General features: G+C 40.7%; 2 protein-coding genes across 12 annotated transcripts in view; one reads left to right on the top strand and one right to left on the bottom strand.

Moving 5' to 3' along the window:
- The window catches only part of MANBA (mannosidase beta), a 50,830-nt gene that overhangs the window by 26,583 nt on the left and 660 nt on the right, over positions 1-23,587 (top strand). For 3 of the 11 annotated variants that reach the window (XM_080343284.1, XM_080343294.1, XM_080343293.1), the window contains 12 exons: positions 1,519-1,605; positions 1,854-2,021; positions 4,624-4,842; positions 6,145-6,309; positions 7,090-7,234; positions 10,884-10,970; positions 11,184-11,326; positions 13,095-13,352; positions 15,471-17,670; positions 18,522-18,595; positions 20,926-21,010; positions 22,695-22,978. In XM_080343284.1, the coding sequence (XP_080199410.1) occupies positions 1,519-1,605; positions 1,854-2,021; positions 4,624-4,842; positions 6,145-6,309; positions 7,090-7,234; positions 10,884-10,970; positions 11,184-11,326; positions 13,095-13,352; positions 15,471-15,695 (1,497 nt within the window). In that variant the 3' untranslated portion in view covers positions 15,696-17,670; positions 18,522-18,595; positions 20,926-21,010; positions 22,695-22,978. Of the gene's footprint in view, positions 1-1,518; positions 1,606-1,853; positions 2,022-4,623; positions 4,843-6,144; positions 6,310-7,089; positions 7,235-10,883; positions 10,971-11,183; positions 11,428-12,397; positions 12,458-12,640; positions 12,690-13,094; positions 13,353-15,470; positions 17,671-18,521; positions 18,596-19,153; positions 19,626-19,744; positions 19,867-20,925; positions 21,011-22,694; positions 22,979-23,587 lie in introns of those variants that run through there. The other 8 variants (XM_080343291.1, XM_080343290.1, XM_080343289.1 and 5 more) reach the window with 8 other exon arrangements.
- The window catches only part of NFKB1 (nuclear factor kappa B subunit 1), a 56,635-nt gene continuing 54,071 nt past the window's right edge, over positions 21,024-23,587 (bottom strand). The window contains exons 21-24 of the mRNA XM_080343283.1: positions 23,496-23,562; positions 22,990-23,162; positions 22,677-22,854; positions 21,024-22,365 (exon numbers count right to left, since the gene is read on the bottom strand). Coding sequence (XP_080199409.1) covers positions 22,178-22,365; positions 22,677-22,854; positions 22,990-23,162; positions 23,496-23,562 — 606 coding nt within the window. The 3' untranslated portion in view covers positions 21,024-22,177. The remainder of the gene's footprint in view (positions 22,366-22,676; positions 22,855-22,989; positions 23,163-23,495; positions 23,563-23,587) is intronic.

Below are 23,587 nucleotides of genomic sequence, written 5' to 3'. Positions count from 1 at the left end.
GCATAAAAAGCAGGGAAACAGAATTGATACCTTGCTGCTTTCTGCTGTGTGTGCTTGGAAAAATAAAATGTTACATCTATTTTAGTCATCTGAATGAGTGCCCTGATTTTCAGGGCTTCTGAGCACTTATGGTTCTTTCATTTTTGACACCAGGCATCTAAGTAGGCCACTTAGATCTGTGCCTGTATGGTGCTCAATGCAAAATTTGGGTCTTATTTAGCAGCCAAAATAGCTCGTAAATGCAGAAAATCAGACCCTTATTCTGGGGGAGGTGATGCTGGAGGTGTTTGGTTTTGTTTCTTCTGGTGGTCTTGCAAAGGCTTAAAAGTGCGTTAGAGTCAAGCTGTGCTTAAGGAAAAACGGTGATAACTCACTGAGGGAAATAGCAAGAGAAAGTTTATTTCAATAGAGAGTTTTGACTCTACACAGTCACTGATTCTTCAGCAATAGCTTTGCTTTTTGATACAGCGCTAAGTTTGTAACAATTATTAATGGATCCATTACCTCCATCTGTCCTGTTCCTTATCTTCAGTTTTCTTGGGGAACGTATGCTGAAAGACGTAATGGAAAAGCATGTCTTTGCTGCAAGGAAAATGCGATTTTATGAGGAGCTGCTCTGGTGCTTATGTAGCAGCATGTGCAGAAAAGTTTGGTCTCCTATGGACTCCTTTGGGTTAATGTGCCCCTTCAAGAGATCTTCTTGTTAACATTTGGGATAGACTATCAGGAGTCTATAAGTTACATCAATTTAGAATACAGAACGGGTAAAACGAGATCATACTGTCTCATTGGGTTCCTTTCCCCTTTTTTGTAATGTTTTTTCCTTCAAGGTACAAATAGAGTTCATTGTTGGGTTGAAAGGCTTACTGTTCTCTGGTGGTGTCTACCTGATCTTTCTTTTAAGAGAAAGATCACTGGTGTTAGAGGATCTTGTTTGTTTCTACCCCCTCTTACTGGGTAGGATTTGCTTTTTTGGGGATCAGTTTGTGCATTCATTGTGGAAGTGCTTTGTTAACAAGTACACTTGAATATTCGTTAAGTGTGTTTGATACCATGTCAGAAAAATGACTCTTTTGTTTTTTAATAAGCAGTGGGGATTTGGTGTTACACCTGCGAAGTAGTAAATACAGAATTGTTGTGTTCAGCTGGAGATTGCCCCACGTTCACATTTGAGCAATAGATGAGTTGCAGTTATTGCACTGAAACGTACTAAACTCCCTCTACTGAGCAGGATTGCACTGAGCAGTGGAGGCTGTCACGATCTATTCTTAAAGGTGAATATTTTACAACTGTGATATTGAGGAAATACACAGTGGGGTATGCACACACTGAACCCCATGGAGGAATGTGATTGTTCAGGTGGTACTTTCAAAGAAAAAAAATAGAATATTTTAATTATTTTTTACAAAAATAATGTCTGTCTGAAGAAATGATTGTGCATCCCAATAACCATATGTTTTTCAAGTATGTAAAATGATTTGCTAACAGATTTTTTTTGTTCTTTTGTTTTCCTTGTAGATTTGGCAGGATTTTATGTTTGCATGTGCACTGTATCCAACTGACCAGAATTATTTAGACTCTGTAAGAGCAGAAGTTTCTCATCAGGTATTTTGTCCGTGTTTTGAAGCTCTATTTCCCATTTCTATTTCTCTGTAAGCGTGTATTACAAAAGTTTGAGCCTCATGGAGAGCTGAGGGAATAGTCAATGGTGCAGGTAAAAACAGGAATCGTAGGCTCAGCGTATGTAATAAGCATGTAGACTCGTAATTCAAGTATTAGTGAAGTTATTTTCTTTATTAATTTTTAAGAGAAGTAATTTTGCTCGACTTCTGAAACAGTACATTGTATTTCAGGTAAGACGTTTGAAATCCCATCCATCAATTATTCTGTGGAGTGGAAACAATGAAAATGAAGCAGCAATTGCAAGCAACTGGTTCTCCATACCTTATGCTGACAGAGAAACCTATATCAAAGACTACGTGATGCTTTATGTGAAGAACATCCAAGAAATAGTTCTTGCTGTAAGTGATCTCAAGAAACTCTCGGGGGATATGGCTTGACAAAAGATTTTAATTTTTGGAATCTGAGCAACTTGGAGTTCTTTATTTTTTAATCCTTTTGAGAAATGAAAACCAGCACATTATTGAGGAACCGCACTTTCCTGGCTCTTGTAAACAACTCCCTAAACTCAGGACTTATCCTCAAAGTAAAACAAACCAAAAAATGACTTGTGTCTCTAACAGTTTGTGATATCTTAAGGAAGACCTGAAAAATTCAGTGGATATCACAGAATCCCAGAATGTCAGGGATTGGAAGGGACCTCGAAAGATCATCTAGTTCAATCCCCCCATGGAGCAGGAACACCCAGATGAGGTTACACAGGAAGGCGTCCAGGCAGACACCTTCTTGTTTCCTTCCTATTTGTAATACCTCCATAAATACCTTCACTTCTAGTGGAAAAAAAAGATCAACTTGCCCATTAATTAAGTAATCTAGATGATCAGATTTCCTTTATCCTGATTTTGTTAAGTTTTTTGGCTTAAGCAGGTTAAACAAAAGCTATGCTAAACATTGTCCTGATGCTGTCTAGTCATTATATTGTGTGCTTTTGAAAAACAGATTAGTGGTATTTTACAGTATATGAAGGCAAAATAAAATATCTTGCCATAAGATTTAAACTGTGGGCATGCGGACCAGAAGCACCTGGAATCTGTGATGAAGTTTACTGTGATTTGGCACCACTTGTTTCATGCAGCTTTTGTAGTTTTATTTTACCTCCTAGAAGTAGTGCAGTTCTTCATTATTTATTGGAATATGATTTTAACTGGCTTTTATGTGGAAATTGATTTAAAAGTCCCAAGTTGTTGTTGTGTAACTGTCTAGTGGTTAACAAACAATGCTTCCCCCACAGGTGATTATTCTTAACTCTCCTGTTAGCTAAGCAGCAAAATGTTGCAAGAATTTGTCCAGTTAGACCTTTCCTCTTCAACAAGAGTATGAGGGGTTTTTTAACCTAAAAGTAGCATTTTCCTACTCAGTTATCCCTTGTATAGCAGGATCTTATTGACTTCAGGGTATGATAATTTTAGTCTAATCTCTATCTTTTCCAGGATGGCAGACATTTCATGACCTCAAGTTTCCCTTTGCTAGGACAGGCACTCAGTATATAGGTGACAGTGGTATGATTGCTTGTCATTGGAGGCTACCAGCATTGTCGGAGTAGTTGTACTCTGAGAATTTAGAATACATTTCTACTGGAAAAGTTGAAATACAAGGAAACAATAAAAATGAGGCCGGGTTTGATAGAACCTGCAGGAAAGGATCCCACTCTTGAGGGCAGTTATGTATTCTAAATGGTAATGGTGTCTTATATTCCCGCTTAACATCTTGGTTTTAGATTTCTGTGTTTCAGTTAAGGTTTTTTGGAACTGACTTGTTTGTAAAGATATGCTGTGGTGTTCCTGTGGTTAGGTGGTCAGTACATGTGCAGCAAAGTGAGGTGTTCTGACTTGATACTGGTTTTTGGTTACAGTTCACTTGTGCAGTTTTACTGTCCAGGACGGATCCTCTTCTATTGTAAACCCATAGAATAACTATTTGTTTTGAGTGCCAGAAGGAAGCATAGAGTTAAATAATTTCAGGTCCTGTGTAATACAAGCCAGTTTGGGGAAACCTGTAACTGCTAGCACTACTGGATTGGATATCTTAAAAAGGCTTTGAAGTTTGAGCTAAAGACTTCAGGGAATCCTGGATATCCTGTAGTAAATGGTTTCAGTTAATTATTAATTACTAACATTTAAAAACGGGGGCAGAGGGGAATGGGACTGTTTCTTAAAATGAAGCACATGTCTAAGAGCTTTGCTGTATTTGAGCCAGTTGCTGCAACTTGCAACTGGTAACTAACTCGGGCCTCTGTTTTACTACAAGTAGCATGCGAAATGAATTATACCTGCAGAAGGATTCCTTCAGTATTTAGGAGGATACTGCTAAAAGATTGAGTACACTAAATGTACTGAGGCTATAAATAAAGGCAGCGCTGAACAATTTGAAATGTAACCCTTCTTATACTCTCGTCTATCTTAGCATGAAGAGCCAGCCAAAATGACAATAACTTGCAATGCTACCATGCAAGTGTTAGGAGCAGAATATCTGGATTAAATTATTAGGGTTAAATTTAGGTGAATACTTAAGGGAAAATCATGTTTTGGAAAAAACACTCCAAAAGAAATGATGTTCCATAAAGAAGTCACAGTACTCAAATATTAATGTTCCTTGAGTTTATTTTTCATGAGGCACACTTTAAATAGCTTTCATTAAGAATTTAGAAGCATATAAAGATAGATCTCTTGATGTGAGGAGAGAATCCCTTAGAACAGCAGCACAAGCACTATCTGTCCTCCAAGAACATGAATAAAAAGCTAATTAAGCGAGTAAGGATGATGAACGTCGGGGTGCAAAGTGGGATGTTTCCTAGGTGGTGATGCAGAAATTTGGAAAAGGCATGTGCTCCACCCCCACCCCACTCCACCCCCCTTCAAAATGTGGTCTGTGTATTGAGGTCATAAAAGCCGATCACTTTGTGAGCAGGTTGTGTTTTTGTTTTGATTTGGTTTTAAATCTCAGGAAGATAAGAGTCGTCCTTTTATTGCATCCAGTCCCACCAATGGCTTGGAGTCAATTAAAGAAGGCTGGATCTCCCAGAACCCTTATGATACCCATTATGGTGACACTCACTTTTATGACTACAGCAGTGACTGCTGGAACTGGACAGTGTATCCTAAAAATCGTTTTGCTTCAGAGTATGGATTTCAATCCTGGCCTTCCTTCAGTACGATCGAAAAGGTAAGGCTGGGCTTCCACACCTGCTTGTCCCCTCTGTTCTCATTTAGCGAGGGCAAAAAGCGTCTTCCCAACAAACTACAGCATCTGGACCGTAGTTGGGATGAGGCATCGTCAGGTGTGGTATGGCACAGGTGGGACAGAGGTGTGGGCTGTTTCCCTCCTCAGTGTTCAATGTATTTACCTGAGGCTGTTATGAAATGATTAATATTAATACTTTTTAATATATAGCTTAGTAATGATTGCCTAACATCTCTTTCCATTTGCTGTGTCTAAGGATGTGTGTTCATTTAGAAACAGAAGAAACATGACCAGTGCTGAATTGTGCTGAATTCTAAAATATATTGATTCTTACCATTTTTACCAGTTTCTCTTAAATAATTCTTTATGTATTGCATGTAAGAGGATTTGGTTCTGTCTTCCATTAGATTTAAATATGATATATTGTATCTTACTTATCCAGTTGGAGCAGAGACATATCATGCTGTTTGTCCATTTGTTCAGAGGGAACTGAATATCCCATTGATACTCATGCAAGCAACTGAAAGGAGTTCAGAATGTTCCTTTCAATTTGCTGGATGAAGTATATTATCTGAGACGTGATCAGTGCATTCATCCGTATTAATACCAATGAAAGTTATTAAATCCAGCCTCAAAAGGAATAAATTTAAATAAGACGACTTTACAGAAATTGTGATTACTATGAAAGTTTGACAATAATAGCGGTATGAGCTATGCTGCATTGTTGTCCTTAGTTGAAAAAAAAGGTTTCATGGCCTTTTGTGTTCAGAGGCAGGTTAAATTATTATTATTATTATTATTATTATTATTATTATTATTATTATTATTATTATTTAAATTGATAGACCTACTAACTAACTATTATTAAATTTATAACTCTGCTAACTTCTGTAACTTATGCCTAAATGTGTTTGACCAGAGGACTTTCTTTCATCTTAATCGAGGGTGTTTCTGATTTATTATGAACACAAGCAAACCTCTGAGGTCCCTTGGCTGAACTGAACCTTAGGACAAATAAGTTAAATGCCATTCAGCCAAAAGTTGCTCTTTTGGATTCAGCAGCAATGTCTGCTTTCATTTATTCATACAAGGAGTATAAGCAAAGGGTATTATTGATTCAAAATCGTTGCATGACTGCGTGAGGCACTGCAGAAATAGACTATCAATTTTAAAGGATTTAGATGCTATCAGCAGAGTGTAATGGATATCTGTTCCTGAATATCCTGTCAGTCATTAAATGCACAGTTCACCTTTTCATTCTGATCCCTTTCTGTTTTTTAAAAGGTTTCCTCTGTGGACGACTGGTCCTACACAAGTAATTTCTCTCTCCATCGCCAGCACCATGAAGATGGCAATGATCAGATGCTTCAGCTGGTGGGGCATCATTTCAAGCTTCCCCAGAGCACAGATCCCATCAAGAAGTTCAAAGATACGATTTACCTCACTCAGGTAACAATGATATCATCAGTATCAGCAGCTGTCAATACTCATAAGCTCATGCTTATTTCTTTGTGATTTCTGCATGACTTCTAAATGTTATTAAGTAACTTTTTAATGCTCTTAGGCAAGTTTAAAGTGCTGTTACCTTTTGTTGTTTTCCAAAAATTTCATAAACACTCTTGATGGGAATAGCTGCACATTCACTAAGTTTTTAGTGTTTGAGAGCTGCTGACACCAAGTTTTATAAGAAACAAAACATCTGGAGAACTTTAGGCACTGATGACAAGAGAACAAGGGTAGATGATGCTGTGGAATTGAAAACAGGAGTAAAACCTGCGTGGTGGGGTCCCGGCTCAGAAAGCTATGAGAGTTTCTGCAGGGTTAAGTTTGTCAGGGCCTTATTAACATGTTAAAAAATCTAAGAATACCAAAGTAAGGATAGCAAAGAGGGTAAAGAGACTAAACTTGGCTCTGGTGTTTAATTTGAAGGGTTATCTTTACCTTTTGAGCTGTCCTAAATAATAACTTTTTCCTTTATTTTGAGAGTTTCTTGTAATACCTCCCCAGCCCAGTAATATGGGAAGAAAATAACAAACTGTTTGGCTTCTCTTGAACTTGGCCAATGAAATATTCTGAAAAATGTTTTTTAAACACAAGGAAGGAAAGGAGAGAAGAAGAGGGAGTGCAGGTGAAACACACATACTGAGTATGTGTGTTACAAGTTCAGAGTATGGAGATGTGAACGTTGTGGTAATGTGGTATTTATTTTTTATGTCTTTGTTAACCAAGGTGATGCAGGCTCAGTGTGTAAAGACAGAAACTGAATTCTATCGTTTTAGTCAAAGTGAAATAGTCAAGGGAGAAGGACACACAATGGGAGCTCTGTACTGGCAACTCAATGACATTTGGCAGGCACCTTCATGGGCTTCCTTGGGTAAGTTTTGTGACAGTCTGGTTAAGGCACCAACTATCAGTCTGGTTTTGCTTTCCTCATCTGGAAGTACCAAAAGAAGAAATATGGCTCTTCTCTCCCTTGGACAACTTTGTGAACTTTCAGCATGTTTCTGTCCATCCTTTAGAAGTGCTTTCCAGAAAAAGTGTTTTTCAGCATCACCCTAATAGTCTGTGGGAGTGGAAGAGCTGTAAAGAACAAAGCAATTCTCTTCCTATGGAGACTTTGCTGTTTGAGTTCAGATTTAGCAGCCACCTACTCTTACCCTTGTTTTAGTAAGGTTTTACTTTACAGAAGTTAAAATCATATGTAGCTCCTAATTTCTTAAAAATACATTTATTTTTCATTTAAGCTGTATTCTCAGGGAAACAGTACCGTTGAAGCCAGACAAAGCTGCCTGTTAGGCACAGTCTTGGTTAAGACTGAGCACACAGCCCTCTTGTAAGGTCAACTTTCAACTACTCTTGCTTTTCTTATGTAGAGCTGGATCTTCTTGAAACTGTGTGTGATATCCAGGGTTTTCCAGAGAAATTTGGCTTTTTTTTACAAGTTTAATTATTTTAAAATTAGAAAGATCAGTTCTTTTAAAATTGGAGGCTCCTAAGAAATTCTGTTTCCATAAGGGCCTGTCCTGCAAATCTCCAGTTGTATTTCTTGGCTCAGCTGTACAGATGCATGTATGTACCCAGCCACCCTGGGTGAGAATGGACAGAAAGGGAGCTAGTGTGATAGCAAGGTAAGAAGGAACATCCACGTATAATTATGTTTTCCATAATTCCACCAAATTTCGTTGATTTTGTTCCCCCTGACTCCCATGGTAAAATGATCACAGCCTCTCCCTTTAGCAGGCCATAGTGTACTGTCAAAAAACCCCTATAGAACTGTGATCTTGTTGTGAGCAGGGTGGGATTTGGTATGTAAAGGATAGGCATCTAGATTTCTTCTGCACTCAGCTGGGGGAGCAATGGTTATCTCCAGAGTGTGATTAATGTGCCCTTAGCTGTCTAACAAGTGGGATGAATGATCTTCTCCATGCTGGATTTGATTTTTGTAGAACTTCATACATACGACACCTCCCACCATGGCTTCTGAGAAGCTTTCTATAGGAGAAGATGACTAGTTGAGATTTGAGGCCTAACTTAGTGTCAGGTGAGGTGAATCAGTCTTTGTGACGAAATCATTCTGCTAATATGCTGGTTATGCACATGATATCTCCTTATAGATTAGAACACAAACATGGAGTGACCAGACATATGAAGAGATAAGTCATTTAGTTGGTAAGAAACAGGGCAGGAATGTGTGGTATGAGGGAAGTGGCTGTTTCATGTTCCAAATGCTTTGTCTAGAAGTAATTTTGAAACGGAGAACCTGTTCTGTGGCAGCTGTATAGGACTTGGATAGATTCTCTTTATTTCTCACATATTTAGTTTTTTAAAGTATTTTTTTAAGAATTTCATGTTTGAAGAATGATGAGTGAACTAGAAAAAGCCAAGAGGTAGCGTGAAGTTCAGGAGTTGTCCTTAGAACTAAATGGCATTTGGCCTTGCTTTAACATAAAAATAGCCCACCCCATCCTTCCTCTCTTTCTCTGGGAGATGTTTGTTTCCCTCCACTTTTGTTATGTTTGATTTTTGTTGTTTTGGGTTTTTTTTCCCCCCTTTATCATCCAAGCAAAGTAACTTCCACCAACAAAGGCAAACAAGCCCGTATAAGAAACAAGCTATTTTATGTAAATATTAAGGCAGCAGTCCAACAATAATGCTCATCTTTCTGAATTTTATAGACTTGTATTGGGAAATGGAATATCCCAGCGTTCACTTTTATGATCCCAGCGATGGCTGATGCTCTTAGGCTTTAAGTGCCTCGAGAGAAAAAGATGCCTGGAAAAACATCTCTTTGTAAAAACAGTTGTATTGATACATGAAGTGATTGTGGAGACCATAAATGTCTTTTAAAGTACAAAGCTGACATCATTGTAGAAAATACATCAAATACTTGAATTATTCATATGTTGTTGAAGTTACTTTACAGCAAAGAAGCTCAACAGAGATACAGCTGTCCCTTTGTTTTGTTCTAGTCCCTCAGTGGAATGAGGAAAGGTTTAATATTCATTTAATTAGGCAGTGTGGTAAGAGGGATTTTTGAAATGCTAATGGCTGGATTATGCAAAACTTCGGAGAAATTAGTTTTATTTGCACTTCAAAACCACGCTTCTGCATCTTCTTAGATGGCACCGTATTAACACCAGTGAGTGCTGCTTATTTAAAGCTGTTATTTCACAGGGCTGTGGACAGGCTTACATCATTTCCTGAACAAAGCGGAAATGTTTCCTCTTGAAGCGAGGAGGGAAGAAGGCAGCAAACGTTTCTCGTTTGACTTGCCTTTAAGACGCTTGCTTGGGGTTGAATGAACACACAGCACAGCCCTCCTGTCATGCTACTTCTGCCTTCAGAACTCAACAGGTTTTGATTGTCAGCGCCTGGTGGCGGAGCCTGTTGCACTGTGTTGAATTCTGTAGCATCTAAGCAGCGCGTTTTGGTGGCGAGTGCTGTGATACACACAGCAATTAACCTCACTCCCACACAAACATCAGCTTGAGGTGCTCAACGTGCTTGTCATGAGATTCCCTTGAACAGAGAACTTGCAGCTTCAATATTTAGAGCCCCTGGTGGGCTTGTAACCACTCACGCGACGGGTGAGGAAAGAACTCGCAGCGTGTTCCTCAGGTTGCATTTAGTGGTGTGAAGTGATTAATTTAAAATCTGTTCTAGGGAGAACTGTTTGTTCTCACTCCCGCTAGCAGTTCATAGAAGGCTTCAGGGAACAGGCAGCAAAAAGGGTACTGGGATCTCATTACAAACCTAATTTTAGTTTCTGGATCTGAACTTTGATAATGTAAAGAGTGCAGAAGCTGTATTATCAGGAAAGAAAACCTAGGGAGCTTGGATTTCTTTAAAAATTCATTTAAATCTGGGAGGAGAAGGAGAAAAACGCCCTAGGCCTGGTTTTAAATAACTTTTGACTATTGCCTGTGGGTATGCGTGTCTGTAACAGGAAAGTTTAAGCCCAGAGACTTCTCAGGAGAGCTACGTGATCTTCAGATTTCTTACATCCATTTTTAGGCAAGGGGAGTATTTTATAAGCAACTTGCCTATTTTTAAATCAAGAAATGTGACTCTGGTCTTAAGAAAATCAAGACAGCATCTGCAAGGAAGAACGTGGCTTTTTATCAGCTTGTTTTCTGCGCTGTCTGAAGTTACTTTGACAGTTGTTTTACCGAGATCCTATTGCTGGAAAAGTCTTCTTTGGAAGCCTCTTCCTGTGTGAAACTGCTCCGGCAGTTGGGCTTTGTTCTTCATGTTGGCTTTGGGATTTTGAGAAGGGCAAAATCAACCTTAAAAAGCTGATCTGAGGTAAGCAGACTGGTTATGTTTGCAAACATCCCAAAACAATAGCTGTACTAGTTGAACCCTAGGATGAGTTTCGAAATGGTACAAACTTGGTGTGTGGTTTGTTCGCCTTTTTATTGGTTTGTTTGTTTATTCCCTGCATAAGTGTAAATGCCACGTTTAGTCTGAGTTGTTTTCTCCCCTGCACAGGTTTCTTGAGGGTCTCTGTGTCTGCTTCCTAGGTAGCAAACCTTCCCTTTTTGCCTCCATAACCACTGCAAGGTGGCTACATAATCCAGTTGGAAATCAGAGCACAGCAGAAATTGAGGGTAAGGCCCATTCAAAGAGAATCAGCTGCTCTGCTTCAATTGCATTATTCATTTTCATATTTAAGACAGTTCAGGCCTAGATTTTCATCATGTAAATTAAGCTGAGGAAAGAATTAAAGTCACCAGGCACTGAAGCCTCAGTGCAGGAAGGGATTGTGTGCCAAGGCAATCTTGGGCTCAGTCTGAATGTTTTTTCCTTTTAACCTTTTTCAGAGTATGGTGGGAAGTGGAAACTCCTTCATTATTTTGCCCAGAACTTCTTTGCACCCCTGCTGCCTGTGGCCTACGAAGATAAAGGTGTCTTGTACATCTATGGTGTCTCAGATCTTCACGTGGACCACAAGCTGACTTTGAGGGTACGTGAGACCTCTCTCCACCCTTGCATCCTCCCTGCATGAACGTGAGAAGCTGAAATGAGCACATCTTTGTATAGACAAAGTCCTTGCTCAAACACGAGGTACAATTCTTATCTTTAATCTCCTTAGTCAACACTGTTCTTTATTATTAGCGTGTACTGCTTCACAGAACAAGGAATTAATGGCCTTTCTTACAGCCCGTATGTATAGGCCTGAAGTTAACTGTTCTGCTTAAAACTTAAAGGGATTGATGGTTAAATAGAAGTGGTACCTCACTACTTAACAAAACTGTTCCCCGGGTGTTGGAACTGGGTTAACTGACTAAGTGGGGGAGAAAAACAAGTACTGGGCCATTGCTTGCCAGTACCCAAACTACACTGCTTTGGGAAGAAGAACTGGATTATTTTCTGAAATACCAACAGCACATCTAGGTGTACTTTAATTCCAAGGTCATCTACGCAATGGCACCATTTTACAATTGATGCCTTAACTGTTTACTTGCAATGCTATAGAAACAGATAGGATTTCTTAGGTAGTGTTTGGGCTGCTGAGTTGTCCTGTAGAACATGGGTTTGCTTTTTGATTTGTTATGTTTTGTTGCCATTAATGATATGACAACTGTATCCCAAGCGAATTGAGGGTCCATTTTGCGCTGCAAGATGCAATTCCTGACATGAAGCGTGTCCCGTGTGACAAGGCTGGGAAGAATGGCAAAACAGTGAACCTGAAATGATTCGGTGGTAGTTCTGGAATTAGTAGTTTGAGTGTGCCAGTAGTTTGCTGCTCTTTCTGGTGGGCTGCAAAGAGTTTTCAGATTTATAAGGTTAGTAGTTTGTAGAAGAATTTGCTCTTACTTCTGCTCTGGAGAGATTTTTGGCAGCAGACAACCTCCAGTAGAGAAAATTATTCCCATTTCTGGATAGTTAGTTCTTAGAGTAGGACTGCACTTACTGAAATGGTTTGTTTCTGGGCTGAGTTATTATAACAGTCTTAAATTCAGATTTTCTGATAATGTCAGAGAAGCATTTGCAATAGGGTGGTTCTGATAAATAACATGTTTTGCTCTTGAAGAAAAGTTGGAACTTAAAGCTTCTGAAAGGAGTTCAGATCTGTACTTCATTGCAGACCCTGGTAAGGTCACAAACAACCTAATATGTCTGAAGAGATAGACTGCTGTAATTCTCATTAAGTGCTTATCTTCCAAATTATGCTGCTTTTTCTTTTTTAAATGTAAGGGTGCATTCATAATGCACGTGTGATCTCTGGGAATGCATATCTTATTTTAATAATATCACTTCCATAATCCCTTTGAAGATGATGCAGTGACTGTGCAGAAGCTCTAGATTACCCAGTTGGATTGCGTCAGGTAACAATGAGCAATCACAGGAAAATCCTTTGTTTGAATTTTTTAATGAGGGAGGGGAGGAAAAGGACTCAACAAATGATTCACTTACTAATTCCATTTCCCAGCACTCCCGTGGCAGGAATTGGCAACTCCATCCTCTCAAGGAGCCTGGAGAAATCAAAAAGCCTTGCAGGTCAAGAACAGCAGTTCTAGAGTGTTTGAAACTGACTTCTTGTTAGGTTTATATAATCATGTATTAGTATATCAACTGTTTAAATCTTTGTGGAGTTGCTAAGTGGCAATCAGCTGTTCCTATCAGGAGAACATCTCTTGGAATGAGGGTTCTGAAACCCAGGGTGCTGGCTTGTTTTCACAGGTACAACTTTTCCTCTAAGCTTTGTGCTCTCTCAATACACTTGATAGGTTGTTGTGCACACCTGGAGTTCTTTGGAGCCTGTATGCACCCTGGCCAAAGACGATGTGATGGTTAAAGCACAAAGCGCTGTCCCCATCTACAAGGAGTCCATAAATGACTTGCTGGAAAGATGCAGAAATTGTACCAGGAAAAGCTGTGTTGTTACTTTCTGGCTTGTGGGAGAAAGTGGCCTCCAGAGTCCTAGGAACCATCACTTCCTTTCCTCACCGAAGGATGCTGTAGGACTAGAAAAGGCCCAGCTTAGTGTAAGCATCAACAACGCTAAATTACTGTGTGTGGTTTTGCTAATCTTACTGTTATGAGTTGTTTGCCTGCTCTGCAGTGTCTGATTCTGTTCTTTTTCCTTAGCTGTTGCAATTCCAGCTTCCACATTGAGTTCAAAATCATTTTTTCTTTGTCACTTTATGCATATCTAAATAACACTGGTGGTTTGGCGTGTGTTGTTTTGGCTTTTTGCGCTTGGACTTTTTTTGGTCTTAACTAATGAAGTCTTCATTTCATTTGTTTTATTGTCTTTTACCTGACTGCTGTAGCATTGCTCCTTTCGTTCTTTTTGTCCCTAGATAGCAAATAGCATCATGGCAGGTGTTTTGGCTCACAGACAGTACTGTATGCCAGTACTGGGTCACACTAATTCAGTGGAGTGTGGAGCGCATTATTGTCACCAAGATTTCCTCTTGCAGTGCTCGTGTACCATTGCTACCATGCAGTATTGCATACTCCTTTCCTCTCGCTGCAAACCCCTGCCCTCCAGCTATGGGTTCTGCTTTGCATAATAGTGATTATTTCTTAATATCTGGCAAGCGTGTCCGTCTTCCGAACAGGCACACAAAACATCAGTGTTGGATCACTGTTGTTGAGCCTATTTGTTGCTTTTTCCTTGGATTTCTTCTGCTCCTGGCAAGCGTGCTGTGTATACAGAGCGCAAACACGCTCTGTGTGTGTGTGTGTACACACGTTTTGTTAAACCTTACTTCTTAGTATGTAAATCTTATTGCAAAATTCTCAATGAGCAGATTGGCTGTGTGTTTTCACATTTGGCTTCCAAACTGCAGCTTTGCTCTTTAGAGCTAAACTAAACAAGCGGGGGATAGAGCTCTTCAATCTCTTTGAATCTGCACCAGCATAATTACTTCACAAAAAGAAAATGGGCCAGATTTCCCCGTCTTATCTCTTCCATGGCAGCAGGATCTGCCTCCTGAGTTTACAAAGGAAAGAAATCAGCCTGGGTTTATTATTTTCAGCTGGTGGCACAGTCTGGAGTCCGAGTCCTGCTGGGTTTTTTGTGGGTGATATCATTGATAATAAAAGCTCTGCAACCGGAGCATCATTGGGCAACGTCACTCCTTTTTCCCATGGCTGTGCTGTCTCCAAAGCACTAACAGAAGGATAAGCTGGCGAGGATCAATGCAAAGTGGTTATTTTAGGAAAGTATGCCACTGTTATTTTAACAAATATTCTGGTTTGTGAGAAGCTGGCGCTTCTATACATAGTTACTAATAAACTAAGTAGCCTTTCAAATGCATTGCTAATCCAAGGGCTACTTTTCATAACATTGCTTTGAAAAAACATGAAGACTTCAGTGTTTCTTCAGAAAACACACAATGTAAATGATGCGTGCTTTTTCTTAAAAAGAAATGCTGCTGTCTTTCTCGTAAGCAGGATGTGTTTTCTGCACTTAACATAATTTGTCTGCTTTTTCTATATAGTTAATTGGCATTTGAAAATGATGTAGCGTGTTTCACGATGGTGAATGGAGAGTGCTGCGTGAAAATGCGTCCTGGTTGTGATTTAAGCCTCTCTGTGATTAACTACTGATGGAACTTAACTTAATATAAAACATTATATCTTGTCCTGATGTTTCACATCGCTGCCTTCTAGGTGTAGTGCAAGGACTTGATGTTCCATAAGATGAGGTGGCCTCCTGTGCTCCTGTGGTTTTTACCACCTTCTGTGTATTTCTGTAACGCAGTGTAATTAACAGCCAGCTAATTGAGTAGTTGGGAATTTGTAAGTTGAGTGAAGTGTGTTGGTGAAAGTACAACTCTTTCACTGCAGCAGGCAGAGGGTACCAGCACTAGGTACAAGCCAGGCTACCATTTATTTGGTTATTTTCATAAGAAGATGGTAGAATCAAAACATGTCATGGCATTTTTCTATGATTTGTAGTGTTCTGTAGGAACGCTATAATAACACTTGTAGCTTTTCCATAGTTCTTACATATGAATCCTGTTGGTTTGACTTTTTGCTTTGGTTTGTTTTACTGATGTGCAGGTCTTTCCCAGTTTGGGTGTAACTAGCTGGGTGGTTATTTAACATGTATATTTTATTTATTTGGGGTTTTAAAAATGTTTCTTTTCCAGGCCTCTGTATCGCAACGAGATGACATTTACATATTTGCCCTTCAGACCACTGCGATTGCTCCTTTTGTTTCTCTGGACGTGGGGAGTATAAAAGGCAGATTTAGTGACAATGGTTTCCTCATGACCGAAAAGAAGAAAGTGGTTGTGTTTTATCCTTGGGAACCCACCAGTGCTGAAGAACTAGAGAAGTCACTGACCTTGACCTCTCTGCTGGATGTTGCCTGAGGATACTTTGTTTCCTTTTAGAGAAGGAGTGGAAAAGGAAGAGGAAAAAATGAGAAGAATTTCGCTAAAGTTGAAGCGATGTACAGTTTGGGCTCACTGGAGAACATACTGTCTGTTCCTGTCATGTTAATTTTAATTGCTAGTTCAGTGTAAAGATATCAACGGCAAAATTTGCATCTAATATATGTGGTATATTGAAAGTAAGGCTTTCTCAGGTAATGGGGAATAATATATCCCGTGTATAAAATGGGACAGGTGAATTAGTGCAAGTGAGCTGGCCCGACTTCTCCAGTTCACACAAGATGAATTACTGAGTTGTGAGTTCATCCTGAGAGGCAACACAAATATGCATCTCCAGACTATGGTTGTAGAAGTCTATTTTTTTTCCAGTTTCACTATGCCATAAGTGGAAATTCATCTTAGGATAACAGCAGGAGAGTGGAGCTGCCACCACCTCCATGAGTGTGCCCCCACTTGGAGTGGCTTTATCTATCTACACCCAGATTGGGAGAGCACTAGTCCTACCCTGCAGGCTGTTGCTGTGTCAGGCGGGCAGATCTGCTTCCCTTCCGAAAGGGGAATTGAGTACAAGACTTTGTTCTCTCTTCTCATGCAACATTGAGCCAATAACCTTGAGAGCTCCACATCTGGCTTTGTCCCTTCCCAGGGTGCTGCAGGTGCGGTCACAAGCCCTTTGCTGCCGCATGGGATCCTGCGTAACGTGGCACTGTATGAGATACACGTGGCTGTGGGAAAAGGAGCAGGGAGAGGAGTTGACCGTGGGCGCAAAGAGAGAGAGGGCAGTACAGAAGATAAATGGTGGTTTGTGAAGACCAAAGAGTTACAAGTGACTGTTTTTTATCTAGTAGCTGCAGAGTGCAGGGGCTGCTGTTGTCACTCAGACATTGCGTTACCTCCTGGCATTCCTCATGAGAGACCCTGTGCTCCATACTGATCCTCCTCTCCTTCCAACAAAGGAAAACCTCAGCTGCATTTCACATCTTTGCGCAGGGGTTCCCCATGGTTAGATCGATGGCACACTGAACTCCTTAGTCCATACAAAGTAATGGTGCTTCACTGTTCTGTTGTTCTGTAAGTTGTTTTTAAAATGTCTGGGTTTCCCATGGAAATGTCGTCTTGCTTTGGCATTTGATACGAAGAAAGGCGGCTTGCTTCAGCTTAGGGGCTGCTGGAGCCTGTGGAGCTGAAAGCCTGAGGGTGGCAGTCAGGAACTCCAGGTCACCCAGCCATGCTGTGGGCAGGTTGCTGGATGTTGCTCTCATCTGTCAGATGTGGTTTGAAATGCAGCCGTGATCTTGCTGGGGTTCCCCGATGATCCTCTCACCGTCCAAGAAAGTATTAGTTTCCTTGCACAGCACCTCACAGTTGGTGTTTGGTGATATCCATCTTGGTGGCAAAAGCACCAGGTGGGTTTTGTTTGCTGTGCGGGGAGACCGGCTGCACTAAGTTCCTTTGGTCACTTAGAGAACTTGGAGCTGGGGGTGGTTTTCTTGCAGCGATCACAGCTTTAATGGGCAAAGAGATGAGCGTAGGGACTGATGCTCAGCGCTCTCCGGTGCCTTTTGAAGTGGGTCTTAACCAAAACTGATGTTCTCCTGAGCAAGAGGGAAAACTTCAAGATAAAAGGGAAATGATAAATAGAAGTTGCTTGCGAATGTTTTATTAGGTCAGCGAAACAACTGACTGCAGTTGCACAGGAGGGCCCTTCTGATTCAAAACTTGTCCTAGTTGAAAGAAAACATGAAAGTGCTCAAAATATGTATTTTCCAATGCTTATAGGTTATATAAAATAAATAGGAAAAATTATAGTCACAAATAAATCTTAAGAGAAAATGCAGACAGTGATAAAGGGATTTAATAGTTATCTGAGAGGCATCCTGGGCCAACAATACAGGAAAAATACTTCAGTTTTTTCAGTGTTCCGGAATCAAAGCAGCAACAGCGTCAATATAAGGTAAGAATGGGAAAATGTGGAATAAATATGATTAATAACTATTACTGCAGTGTATTAGGAAAAGGGTGTTTGGTTGATGTCTTTCTTTTACACTGATGTAGAAGTGTCTCTATCTAGATAGAACTGCAAATTGGCAGTTAATGGTGTTAAATAAGTAAAAACAGAACAGAATTACTTGTTTCAAAGGAGATCAAGAGGATTATCTGAAGGCAAATGATATTTGTTCTTAGTGATCTCAGAATATGAGTAAAGTTTGAGAGATTTTGGATGGCGAGAAAGCATAAACTTTGAGTTGGATAACTGTGCCCTTGGTTAACCTGTCATGAATTCTAGTCAAAATCATGGAAGAAATAGCATGGTACATGATCAATAATTGAAGTGGCGATGCAACTAATGCCTATCAGCACTGTTATGCACAACAGCATTCTTTTATAATACCTTTTTTGCTGTTGTTTTCTGCTGTTACCAGATTGGCATGAAAAGGCTCAGACAATTTTAAAGTTGTTGTGATTTTTGAAGGTCAGAATCTCCCTAAAGGGTGGGTCCGTTCTTTGCCACTGCACAGCGTTAGTTCAGCACTAGGTGCTGTTATGAAAGATTAGCAATTGCTTAAGCCAACTGCTTGAGCTCAAACCAGAACTGAAGGGATGAGGTTCACTTCCATTATTGTCTTAATATCTTTAAGATGTTCTTTTGGTTTCCTGGTGTTGTAGTAGGTATGTATTTATAGATGCTATTTTCTCCTCTCCCCCACACAGCTGTAACATGTACCTTGGTTAACCATTTCTCCATGGTATTTGGCTGTTACATACTATGCTTGGTGACACTGTTGTGCCTTTGTCTCAACTCAGGGTGAAGACAGGAACACAGCAGTGAAGAGATCTTGAGAGCAGCCATCACTTGAATCTACACATTGCCTCTCTAAGTAAGTGCTTATAGCTCTTTGTCAGTCTTTGTTGTTACCCGCTGTCTGCATACCTTGGGTCCTGAATGATTTTTCTGCCTTAAATGCACATCTTCAGTCCTTTTACGTCTCTTGGTCCCACTTCTGGTTTTGGAGCTATGTAGCAGAGACCCTTCAGTGAGCTGTAGCAGTGTCAGGTGCAGAGGAGCAAGCCAATGAGTTTCTTGTTCTCTTTTGTGGCGCAGAAGCCTTTACGCTGTCACAACTGCAGTTTTCTTTCTTACCCTCTGAGGGGTAAGTTGAGTTATCCAGGAACTTGTGATTTGAATGTTTAATGACATGTCCCAGGCAAGGAATCGGGTTTACATAACTCTGCTTTCCAGTCAGGTGTTACAAGACAGTGAAACAAAACTCTGATTTAGTTTAATTGGGGTGGACTAGTCAGGAGGAAGGTGGTGAGTCTGATCGCCTGCCAGGACTCCATCTTGGGGGGTGTCTTATTTGGAAGTTGATCTTGAGATTTCTTGATGGGCTCTGTGAGTGCCAAGTGGATCAACATTGCTCTCTCTCTTTGCATAGTTTTATTAGTTTGTAGCTGGCTGGAGACCTGGTTGACTCTGAGGGGATTGGCTGTGGTAGAAGGGACTTGACCCTTGTGTATCTGAACCACTGGCCTGTGGATTGAACCAGGCTCCGTGGCCCGGGACGGTGCTGGATAATCCAGAACAGGTCTCGGTAAGAATGGGAGCTGTCTGTGGAGGCGGTGGTCTGGTGGGCAAGCATGCTGTTGTCAGGTGCCAGAGCTGAACTTTGGTCCTTTTTCATGCTGTTGAAAAATGAAAACCTTAAACGCTGACTGAGTTACACCATTACTACCCTCTGCTCAGCAGTTAAGTGAGAGAGGTTTCTCTCCTTAGGTATAGACAGGAGCCCTCAGGCAGTGAATTCCTGAGCTCCTGCAGGACTCTTTAGCTTCTTCCATCACATTTGTGAAATAGGAGTAGCACTTCCTTTCTGGGCAAGGAGATGCAAGGATAAATCTGTATCTGAGGTAAGCAGGTATGATGAGGCACATAAGTACATCTTGATAGTTAGTTACCTGTTAGGAAGAACATATCTGCTTTAAAAGGTGAAGACTTGCCTGCATTGCTTACGCTTTCTCTTGCTAAGCCTGGTTCCCCTGTACGCTGCCTTCATGCCCATCCCTGCACGGAGCCCGGCCTTCTCCCAGCTGCCACCAGTGCCAGCCAGCGGGCCCTGGACGGGATGACCACCTGCTAGTATGCAAAAAGGTAAAGCAGAAAGAGCTGTGAGGTTGGGCATTTTCTTGTAGTGGAGCTGCTTGAGGTACACACGAGGCTCTCCAGTAGGTTTGCCCTGCTGGATGAGAACTATGCAAGATGGCTCTTGGTAGATGTTGTGCCACTTTCTACACAAGCCAGCGTGTTCTGCCTCCTGTTGTTGCCTAGTCCTGGCAACATGTGCCTGCAGCAAATGCTTCAGATGGGAAGGGTTAATAGAGATGGAAAAGTTGTCCTATTATGTGACTCAACTGTAAAAACTTCAGTCTTCCTGTTTGAATTAATGAGAATATTTATTTTTTTTCTATTTCTAAACAAAGAGAGGGGAAAAAGAGAGAATCAAAGCCTCTCTTGTTAAATAGACTGAGATGCTGCAAGGAAAGAAGCCGCCAGACTGCCATTTAAACACTTGAATACACAGGGCCTAGGGCAGATGTCCCGCTGTTCTTTGCGTGATCACAAACCTGATGAATAGCTATTATGCAGCATTTGGTCATGAAGTGCTTAAGGAAATACAGACCCAGGTTTCTTCTGGTGGTTTAAAAGCATAAGCTGGTCAGAAATAAGGCTGAAAGGCATGAATCAACAGCCAGAGTGCCCTGGTGACCTGCAGGATTATGGAAACCTCAGTAACAGTCTGTGCCAGCCCCCGAGTTGTGCTGGAAATTCTGTGACAGCAGACAGTTCGTTTGACTCAGAGCTCTGGAGGGCGCAGGAAACTCCCCACCCCCAGAACATGAGAAACTTGGCCTGGTTCTGTTAGAGCTGGAGCGCAAAGAGACCACTGGACAAGTACAGGAATTGAACAAATCCATATGCCTTTGACACTGCATATGCAGGTTATACCTACGATAACTGAAAGAATGGCATTTTTACTATTATGCAACTTCTTTCTCTGGAAGTAATTAACATGCTCAGTAATTCAGCTGGATAGAAAATTATTTCACAAGTTTGGGGTTTTTTTTTCCTTTACTCATGGTTTAATTCATTACAGCAACTATTGCTCTAAGACTAACAATTCTTAAGGTTGATCTTGATTTGTTTTCTCAGCAATGACACCATGTTACTGAAGGCTGAGCTGAGCCAAGACCATCGCTGCCAATCTCCACCTTCATGCCAAGAAAACTGGCTACGAGTAAGTGACAATAGTCCTCTTTGCTTTTTTTACCATTAAATCTAATACCTGTTCTGTATTAGTAGGGCCGACATCCGTAACAGTTACGCTCAGACAGGATAGAATACTGCTCAGGAACATGGTTATGAGAGGAGTTTATAGACAGCCCAGAGAACCGTCTTGTCAGAGTGTTATTGAGATGCTAAATAGTTGGGTTTAGAGTTAATAATTCTCTGCTGCCATAACTAGGAGAACTAAAAGAGACCATGAGTCAGAGGCTTCCGTTCCAAAGCACAGAGCATGGCTGCTCAGCACTACCTGCTGCTCCTGCTCCCCCGTCAGCTTTAAAACAAGTGCCTTGCAACCCTTTTGTTTTTAAATTTGAGAAGCTGGAAATCAGCATAATCTTGGATCAATGCCTCAAACTGAACAAATCTTCAATGACTCTACTTGAAAGATACATAAAAATTACAGTGAGTGTAAACGAGATATCATTTTGGGTTTTTATTATAAAAGTAAAATAAAAATAAGCATTTAAAAAGCACTTTTTTTTTTTTAAAGGAACAGATATTAAAAAACTATTTACAAATAGAAAAATGCCAAACTTGATTTTTTTTAAGAGGCACCAAAGTAAATTTTAAATACATTATTTGAAATATACAAGATATTTTTTTTTTTAGGATTCTCTTTTTTCTGAGTTGTCATTGTTGTGATTGAAGTCATGGTTTTTCTCTGCCAGTTATTGTATAAGCCTTTTTCATTTAACTGTGCTGCAAAAATTATGAAGAAAGCAGCTAGAAACTGTACCCATTGATTGCTCTGTGTGCCTTACCTCTTTTTATTAAGTGTGTTGGTATGATGCATTAACAAGGAGTGACTTTCGGCTATAAAAGAAAATCCTCACAAACCAGGAAAGCTCAGGTCAGTCACAGTCCAGTCCTGTGTATTAATGCAGCAGGAGAGCCCTGGTTATTGTACATGGCTTGTAAATGAATAAAATGAAACGTACTTGAGGAAGGAAGCAAGAGCTGGGAGCCACAGCCTGAAGTCACAATTGGTTCAGGTTCGTTTCTGGTTCCTCCAGCGCACTTTTGGTTCTGAATTCACTTCCCTCGGGCCAGGATGACACTGGTGTAATTTTAAATGTCACATTTGTCCCTGGAACTGCATGTTGCTAATGGAATATTACTAGTTGGCTATGTAATTACTTTGCGCTGAACTTCCATGGCTGTAGTCCAGGGTCATTTTGCTCAGTGTTACTGATGATTTGCTGTTCAGAGAGTCTGAGTAAGTAAAGCTCAGCTTGCGGAAGGAGGTCTCCACGCCGCTGTCACACGTGCTTTCGGTGTCTTGAAATTTGCTATTGTAAAGCTCACCTGAGGGAGAGAGAAAAGGGAAATATATGATCGCTTGTGTTGCTTCAGTAATGCTGCTTTCAGGAAAGCCTACGGAATGCAAACCAATAGGGTTAAAGCTCTTCTGTAGGAAAATAACCCTAATTTTAGATATTAAAATAGGAAAAGATGTGCTGAATGCTTTCAGTTGACCAAAGTATGTGGTCTGCTGCACTGCTGAAGGTCTCATGTGGGCACAGTGTCACTACAACAGTGGTCAGCATGATTCAGTATTTTTCTAAACAACAGAACTGTTTTAGATAAAGCTCTTGATGTTTTGCTGTCAGTTTTACCTGTCTCTCTGTTTGCAGAGGTGGGTGGTGATGACAACGGAAGAGCTTTCGCTGTATTGTCCTGCTGCTGAGATGGGCTGTGTGAGATGGACAGTGCTTTTCGAATTATTTCGATGGCTTCTGTGTGATCCATTTGTTTCAAAGCAGCAATCAGCTCTTGGACTGTACCACCAGAAACCTACAAGAGAAGAGAGCAGATGCTCGCCGTCAGCCAGAGCAGCTAAAACCAGAGGGCTGCACTGTCTCACCAGGCAGGAGAACAACAGTCTCTGCGTGTCTGTGTGTTCTTTAAAACTCCTTACAGCCACATTACCTCGTAGTTATCTAGCAGAGTTTTTGATGGGGAAGGGCTCAACCTGAAGGCATTGTTAAGTATGCCAAGACCCAGTTTTTGTGCTAGAGTGGACCAGTTTTTCTCTGGATCAGGTGCTTCCAGTAGTTCATAAAGCTGCAATCTGGAACTCTCATTCAGCTCTTTCAAATGCCCTGGGGAAGAGAGGAATATGTTAGTTTATTATTTATACAAATCATGCAACAGTTCATTTCTAAGCAGAAACAAAGCCAAATTAAAGAGTATTTTAGAGTCCATCCATCCCAGTGTTTACTAATATAGTGCTGTAGCACTGAACATGTCCTCCTTTGTGTCCTTGTCACCTACCTCTGAACAGGCTCACGCTCATTCTATGAAAGAGCGGATGGGAGGGAACCTCTTCTCCCTCCCCATTTCAGGTACAGGCTCTCACAGGACAATGACTTCTGCAAGCACACTTTCAGTACTCAGTTACGAGAGGGATATTGTCAAGTCTTTAGAGATGTTACCTTGTGGCAGTAAGTCCTCCGAAACCACTGCTGCCTCATAGGGTTTGCCATTTAATATATCATACACCTAAGAGAATACATTAAAGTCAATA

This window comes from Nesoenas mayeri (genome assembly GCF_963082525.1).
Source record: "Nesoenas mayeri genome assembly, chromosome: 4".
Taxonomy (NCBI): domain Eukaryota; kingdom Metazoa; phylum Chordata; class Aves; order Columbiformes; family Columbidae; genus Nesoenas; species Nesoenas mayeri.
The sequence above is the reverse complement of the archived record's forward strand: the minus strand, read 5'-3'. Positions and strand labels throughout refer to the sequence as shown.